An 8,302-nucleotide genomic window follows, 5' to 3' on the forward strand; every position below is an offset into this window, starting at 1 on the left:
AGCTAAACGCAGCGCTGCACTTAACGATTATGCTGCACTTAGCTGAACGCAGCGCTGCACTTAGCGATTATGCTGCACTTAACTAAATGCAGCGCTGCACTTAGCCGAAAATCGCGCTTTTTGCTGAATGCAGCGCTGCACTTAACGATTATGCTGCACTTAGCTGAATGCAGCGCTGGACTTAGCAGAAAAACGCGTTTTTTGCTGAATGCAACGATTTCGGCTGGATGCATTTTTTAGCTGATTTACTATGAAGGAGCACTTACTTCTAACTTCTAATTTCCAAAATTACACTACTTAACACTGAATTAATTAATTATTTAGACATTTTTATTAATCAGCGGTTGTAAATTTAGAGTTTTCGTTTTGCTTTTCCAAGTCTGAGTCACTTGTTATCTAAGGCTATTAATAAAGTATTCAGTCTGTCCTAGTTTCATTTTTTCACAGGGCATAGTTTGCCCACAGTGACTTTTCAAAGTTTGCTTACATGTTAGCCTACATCAAGTTACTTTTCAAAGTCCCATGAAAAAATCCTCCGAGAAAAACTTAATATAACCTGCAGATTGTTGGAAAGGTTATTAATAGAGGATTCAGTCTGTCCTAGTTTCATTTTTTCACAAGACATGGTTTGCCCACAGTAGCTACACAAAATTTCGCCTTATCAACCTCATTCATGACAGTGCAAAATGTTCTCTCGAATATTAATTAGTTGGAAAACGTCATGTTTTGTTTATAATATTTTGCAAAAAAAATTTGCAAAGTTCTATTTTATGTGTATTTTGAGTTAAATCGCTCCGAGACTTCGTTTAACAGAATTCTGTTAACGGCTTTACAGAGCTCTCCGAAAAAAAAAAGGTTTGTGTCGTTTCTAGTTATATTTAAATATAACTTCACACCTCTTAAAATCGACCACAATAATTGTTTGATAATTAAGGAATCTCTTTTGACTGACCCATAGGAAGGGCGTACAGGACAATGCTGTAGTGTCTGAAGCCCACGAAATATTTTCAAACAGACCCCTCTCTCGTCGAATGGGGGGTTTATGCTGTCCGTGTCAAGACGACCTGATCGTTTATCGTGACTATCAAGGGAACTTTTACATTTTCCCTACTGGCAACATTGCTTGTTTACGAAGCCGTTTAAACAAATACTCGCTTCATTCCACATGTACGCAACGTAACCGTGCATTCCCTGTTTTCGTAATAAGTTTTAGCAATTGCTATACGGTGTATAACCTTTAATTTGTTATATTTTACGAATAACGGCAAAGTCTGGGCAACATATTGAAAAAAAAATTTAATGCAAATCTACAAAATGGATGACCTTATATAATAGATCATATTGAAAATTCTGGGCGATTTCTTTCGCGCATTTATCGGATAGTGACGGCACTCCCTCACCTTGTTATTGATGAACAAAAAGAGATATGATTTAACAAGAAACTGAAACTATTAGGTGAAATTCTTGTGAAACGAAAATTGAATATAAACATTGTAATAAATCAATGTTAAATATGTTCATAGTTTAGCTTTAAGAGGATTTAAGGTGAAAATTGAAAATATTATTGTTATTGAAATACTATTGGGCAAGTCAAAGGTTAGCACATTCAAGTTGTTAATAACTTTTAAAAAATTTCAAGTATTTATTTGAAACAAGTGCATATAGTGGGATATAAATGTACATGCACACACCCGCACGCATAGATACTATATATAATTTAATTTGTTTATCTCGTTGCTTAGCCTGCAATGACAGCAAAGTTACGTTTACACGACACCTGCGGTGTACATAATCTACATGGTATGCCTGGAATAATCGCCGGCTTGGGCTCTATCGTTTATGCATACTTGGCTACTAAAGAAGACTATAAATATGATTTGGGCGCTATCTTTCCAGCAATGGCAAGCCAACCAAAAAACTTAACTTCTAACCATATAATAGGTGTAAGTCCATGCAACACAATAACAATTTTATTTACAAAACACAAAATTGCCAGACAAAATTCTAACATAACTGAAACACATTTCATATACAATTATTTTATGAATTTTATTACATTTATTTTATGCAATAATAAAACAAACACACACATATTTACTTATTTGTAATGTATACCCCACAGGGCTATGAACGCTCAGCCAGAGCCCAAGCAGGTTTTCAACTATTCGGTTTGTTTATGACGATTATAATAGCAATAGTTGGTGGTCTTATAGTAGGTGAGTTGGATAAACTTTTCTAGTGTAAATACCACGAACAAAAAAAAGAAGATTTTATAAATAATTCAAAAAACTTTTTCATTTTGTTTTTTCGTTCTATTTCTTTTTCTCACAGGCTTAGTGCTCAGATGCACTTGCTTCCGTAAATTGCAAAAAGAAGAACAGCATCAAGATGAACTCTATTGGGAAGTGCCAGAGCTAAAGAGTGAATAGTAAAGTCAAGAGATAAACGCATTAATAATAAATAAAAAAAAACAAAACATTTTTTTTTTTTTTTGTACTAATAATATATACACGCACCAACTAGTATAACGTCACCATAACACCTATTAGTATCACTGCAAGGGAAACGGAACGTTTCATAGCACTTTAAATATTTTTGTATTATATTTTGCTAAGTGATTCCAAGCTTGGTTACCTTTATTTGTTGTTCAATTTATATATAATATATTTGGTTGGTTTTTATGTAAATATATATATATATATTTGACTTTTATCTGAAATTTGCAAAAACAAATCTAAAGCAAAGCTTTTACACAAATTGTACATATTTTGCATAAATTGGTGTATGTTGATCGACAATTGATTTCAAAACGTTTTTAAAAATCTTTGCAAACTTCTTGAATGGAATCGATTTTACATGCATGTTACAAGTTTTTGGTCATCCTGACAGCTATCTTCTGGTGCTTCTTATTCAATTATCAACAGTACAATGGTCAAAGAAAAATTCGACTCCTTAGTTGGAGCATGTTCCGGACGGCAACAGGTGCGGTAGCTGCTATTAAGGGTAAAGCTATCAGAAATATTTCAATTAGCGATGTCTCGATGAAACATGAATATCTGGTAGTAGATATAATGGACGACGTAATATTGAGGATAGATATTATGGCAAAGCATAGCTTCGTTCTGGATATGCTAAGGCAAGTGTTACAATACGCTACTGCGACCTTGCCATTGACTGTGGGATACGACAGCCAAGCCGAAGGGTTACAAATTGTAGTACAACGACAACAGAGGATACCTGGAAACTCCGAAGCAATAGTGCGAGCCACAGGTACCCGAGATCTAAAACTAAGCAAGACATGGGTTGTCGAACCGAATAAAGAATGTACAAAAGACAACCTCACTATTGGAAAAGCGGTTGTCTCACCGGTCAACTATTTAGAATAATACAAAAACGGATATTAAACCCAACCAGCGTTATAACAAATGTTCACAAAGGGGATATTAGAACGCAATGCCATAAAGCCGAATATGTGATAAATCATAAAGCCGAAGTACCAAAAACATGCTCAAACATATCCCAAGAGGCTGAAATTCTCGTAACAAGATGGAGTAGCAATCTAGATGAGCAGCAGAAGAAATACGCCAAAAAGTTTTTGCTGGAAAATTGGTCCATCGTTTCCGGCGTTACAAATTCGGATGACCGTATTAATGTTGCGAAGCATACAATCAACACTGCGGGAATTGATCCGATTCGACAACGGCCTAGAAGAATTCCACCAGCAAAAAGAGGAGAAATGGCGGACTTGATCAAAGATATGCAAGAGCGAAAAGTTATCGAACCATCGAATAGCCCATGGTGTTCGCCAGTAGTTCTTGTTAAAAAAAAAGGATGGGTCTACCGGATTTTCCGTGGATTACAGAAAGTTGAACGAAATGACCAAGAAGAATAGCTACCCTTTATCTAGAATCGATGACATCTTAGATACATTGTCAGGTTCGCAAGGGTTTTCAACCTTAGATTTCAAGTGTGGGCACTGGCAGGTGGACGTCGCCGAGCATGACAACGAAAAGACCGCGTTTTCCGCTGGCAATGCCTTACATCAGTTTACCGTACTGCCGTTTGGATTATGCAATGCGCCTGCCACATTGGAGCGCCTAATGGACTGCGTGCTGAAAGGGCTGCGCTGGAATTTTGCAGATGTTTCTCACCGATTACCAGCAGCGGATTAAAATTGAGTATCGAAAAATGTATGTTCTTTGGAAAGAAGTGACATGTTTTGAGCACAAGGTTTCAACGGCTGGGGTTCACATGGATGAAAATAAAATCAGAGCTGTAAACTAATGGTCGCGACAAAAAATTTTGCATGAATTTCGAATTTTCTTAGGACTTTGTACATACTACCGCAGATTCGTCCCCAGGTTTGCTACGGTTGCCAGTGGGCTGCATGACCTGACGAAAAAAAATCGATCCTTCATATGGGGGGAGTCTCAAGAGCACGCGTTCACGCAGTTGCAAGAGCTGTTATGTGCGGCACCCACTTTAGCTTATCCAGTGCCAGGAGAAAAATTTATACTGGATACCGATGCAAGCTCAGAAGGCTTGTTATCAAAAAGGTAATAGCTTACTACAGTAAACGGTTATCCAAATCTGAGGGGAACTATTGCGTTACGCGATGAGACCTACTGACAAAATTCCATACTGACAAAAACTTCCACAAGTAGCTGTATGGGCAACAGTTCCACTTAAGGACATAACATACTGCTCTGCCATGGTTACCCAACTTCAAAGCACCGGAAGGACAATTGGCCAGGTGGACTGAAAAACTGTAAACTTACCAATTCTCGATTTCTCACAGGAACGTCAAATCTCATGGCAACACAGACGCTATCCATGCTGACGTCCATACGACCCACACTGCGTAAGGAACGAGAATAAAGGATGTGCCACCTCCCGCCGGACTACTATGGAGTCCAATGGAAAGCGGATTGTTCAGTTTGACGACAAAAATTTAAACGTGACATGAAAGGCCATAGAAAAGAAAAAGCGTCCCACCTGGGAACAGATTGCAAAGGAAAGTCCGATTACGAAGGCGTATTGGACTTAGTGACAAAGCCCCATCGTGGAAGTTGGATGCTTGTGGCTCATCTGGTATAGTGAGGATACTTCGTAGACTAAGAAATTACTGGTAACCCTACAAGCGAGAACGGACAAAGCGGAGAGCATCTTGGCATCACAAAAACCATTGAAAAGATCAAGCCAAATTTTTTATTGGGTAGGCATCGAGTAATTCGCAGTTGCGATCAGTGCAGCAAATCGAAAGGCCCGAAAAATAAGCCGCGAGCAACAGTACAACGCGGGTACACCTTTTGACAGAGTCGCAATGGATATTGCTGGACCATTTCCAGCCAGCAATACCGTAAATAAATATGCACTGGTAGTCACTGACCAATTCAGTATATGGTCGGAGGTGTACTTCATAGCTAACCAAGAGGCAAACACCATAGCCAAAGTATTCGTCAACAATTGGGTTACGCGGTTTGTGGCAATGCAGAAACTTCGAATCTTTAATCTTTCAAGAGCTTTGCCAAATGTTTGGTATTAATAAAACTAGAACGACTCCGTTGCATTCTCAGTCTAACGGAATGGTCGAAAGGTTTAATCGAACGCTCCAAGAACATCTGGAAAAAGTGTTCGACGATAATCAACAGGACTGGGATGAACGTACACCAATCTTTTTAATGGCATATAGGTCAGCAGTGAACAACACCACTGCTCTATTCCCGACAAATATTTTGTTCGCGTCTAACCTATGCTGATGCTACTTGCAGACTTGACCGAGACCGAATATGTTGCTAGAACGACGGTGATTTTGGACAACTTATCCCGATAGGTTCGAAGTAGAACGCAAATCGTAAGTGACAGGATGAAAGCAAGATACTATCTAAGGGTTACCGCTCAAGTATTTAAGGAAGGAGAATCCGTATTATTATACATCCCCTTACGCAAAAGAAGTATGGCACCAAAACTGCGATATAACTGGGAAGGGTCGTACAAAATCATTACAAAGATAAATGATGTAATCTGTCGAATACAAAAACATTCCGGGTGCAGAAGAAGACTCAAAATAGTTCACCTGGACTGACTGACCGCGTATTGAAACGACCTGGTTCTGGACGAACAAGATTACATGGAGGGCAGTGTTACGGAAATTCCAAATCCAGTTCATTGCAAATAATTGATTTTCCCAGGAAATAAATTCATTAGAGAGGGAAAACCGCGTCAACTGCAAGACGTTTCCTTAGTCTATATAAGAGCGTTGTAACACTAATGAATTACTTTTTCGTGATTTTAAATGTTTTGCCAATTTCATTAAAGCAACTGGTTCACTTGATATTACTGCGCTTGCTACTTGGATGTGTGGCTACGACTACATCAAATTATTTCATAATGTATTGAGATATTCGCAAAACTGAAGAGTAGTGTACCAATATCGAATTTAGTGAAGGAAGATTTCATTAAGATATCAGCGTATATGGGAAACGTATTGCTACTATATTAGATCGTATATATTGAACTAAGATTGTCTTAAGACATTAACTACAAGAGATTAAGAAAATAAAGAGTTTGGATTGCTTTGGGACAACTGCCACGCTTTCATAGTTTCTTTGGAAAAACCAGCAAACAATTTTGTTATCTTCTTCGTTTTACGCAAGGGATGACACTTCCTAAGTCTCAAGTGAAAATCGGTAGCCACAAAGCTAGATTGATTTCCTCTCGCTGACAATTCCCAAACGCAATACTGTTAGTATAGGTGATTTGAAACAACAATTTGTTCACCTTCTACGTTACCATATACTGATGGTGTATACTTTTGTAAACAAAAATCCAACATCGATGGCATATGAATGTATATATACTTTATAAATATGTAATTATATTCTTAAGGTGATTTGATGTCATTGCTAATGATGGGTATTAAAAAATTCGCCCCAAGTCGGAAATAATTTCACTTCCGTTACTTTTCTATTTCTTAACTGAATTCTAGTGCTTATCGCTGCCACTGAGGTATTGCATAATTTATCCGCATTAATGCATTACTTGAAAATGTGAATGCCAATGGAAATAAAAAATGAAAAAAATGTATAAAAAAATAAATAAAAAGAAAAATTGTAATTCTTTTTCTAAAAACATATATTTTTCTGCATTTTCTTTGTCATCCCAATATAGCAACAACAAATCAGAAAGGAATACTTTAAAAGTTATTTATCCATTAAATGCACGTAAAACAGTATCATTGAATGCGCGGCACCCTGTAGCCACCTTACGAAAAGCTAACCTCGCTGTACAACCAATGAATTCAACTTTATCGAAATTATACGATTGAATGAATGCATAAAAGACAATAATATTTTTGCATGGATATGTGTTAACCTCGGCATGAGAATGGAAAATTAAAATAATCTTATAAAACTAATTAGTTTAATGGTAAAATGAGCGATTATTACATGGATAGCTAAAAGAAAAAAACAAAAAAAAAAGAAGAGAAAAATTAAAAACTAATAAAAATCAACAGGAAATAGTTTGAAATTTTATTATTTAATGCATAAAATCCAACGATAATGACAATGATAATTCTGATGTTGAGGAGGATAATGCTGCGGTCGATGATGGCATTAATATACAAATATATGAAAATGTAGTTTAAGTACAGCTTTTTAATTAAATTTTAAAACATTTTTATGTTTTCAGCATATACATATATATGTACGGACATGGATAGATACGTTACTGCATTAATGCTTTTTATCACATCCTCATATCACGCTATAGACCACACATTCAATTAATGTCACATATTATGTTATTAAAAATGCCTAAAAGTGCCTGAAAGTGCATACGAATGTGCATGATTTTTAATAAACTGCATAAACGGCTTAAACGTGTGTGTGTGTGTGTGTGTGTGTGTGTGTGTGTTTGTGTTTGTGTGTGTGTGTGTGTGTGTATGTGTGTGCAAGCATATGTACAAGTATACCAAAATACAAATTTTTTTTTTTTGGTTTTTTTTTTTTTTTAATTTATATATCTTTACACCAACAACCATCAGCCAATTGATAATCTACTAATTTTGTCAATGCGTTTGTGCGATCCAAAAATATTCTTCAAAAACTCGCTACATATTCTTTCGTTTGCTGTTTGCTCTTATGTATTGTGAAAACCAAGCAAACGTAAATACCTTAAGCTTGTTTTATGTGGCAACCACATAATTTAAATATATATTTTTTAAAAGGCTACGAATCTGATTTCACGAATATTGTTTTAAAATTTAGCCTGAATACGTATTAGAGAATGAACATAGTCC

The 8,302-nt window shown here is 36.5% G+C and overlaps 2 protein-coding genes across 3 annotated transcripts in view; both read left to right on the plus strand.

Moving 5' to 3' along the window:
- The window catches only part of LOC119632305 (ammonium transporter Rh type A), a 28,032-nt gene extending 25,522 nt beyond the window's left edge, over positions 1-2,510 (plus strand). For both annotated transcript variants that reach the window (XM_038025141.1, XM_038025142.1), the window contains 3 exons: positions 1,743-1,943; positions 2,123-2,216; positions 2,332-2,510. In XM_038025141.1, the coding sequence (XP_037881069.1) occupies positions 1,743-1,943; positions 2,123-2,216; positions 2,332-2,429 (393 nt within the window). In that variant the 3' untranslated portion in view covers positions 2,430-2,510. The remainder of the gene's footprint in view (positions 1-1,742; positions 1,944-2,122; positions 2,217-2,331) is intronic.
- A 453-nt stretch (positions 2,511-2,963) lies between these two features.
- Positions 2,964-3,892, plus strand: LOC119632662. The gene is made up of 2 exons (XM_038025681.1): positions 2,964-3,324; positions 3,438-3,892. The coding sequence occupies exons 1-2, from the start codon at positions 2,964-2,966 to the stop codon at positions 3,890-3,892; spliced, it is 816 nt and encodes a 271-aa protein (XP_037881609.1).
- The last annotated feature ends 4,410 nt before the right edge of the window (positions 3,893-8,302 follow it).

Source organism: Glossina fuscipes, unplaced genomic scaffold (genome assembly GCF_014805625.2).
Source record: "Glossina fuscipes isolate IAEA_lab_2018 unplaced genomic scaffold, Yale_Gfus_2 1, whole genome shotgun sequence".
Taxonomy (NCBI): domain Eukaryota; kingdom Metazoa; phylum Arthropoda; class Insecta; order Diptera; family Glossinidae; genus Glossina; species Glossina fuscipes.

What these genes read in the sequence shown, in the direction of transcription:
- LOC119632662 (XM_038025681.1), top strand. Translation starts at nt 2,964, where the DNA reads ATGTTCCGGACGGCAACAGGTGCGGTAGCTGCTATTAAGGGTAAAGCT. An exon ending in TGTCGAACCGAATAAAGAAT is followed by an intron (nt 3,325 to 3,437) that starts GTACAAAAGACA and finishes ATGTTCACAAAG; the next exon opens with GGGATATTAGAACGCAATGC.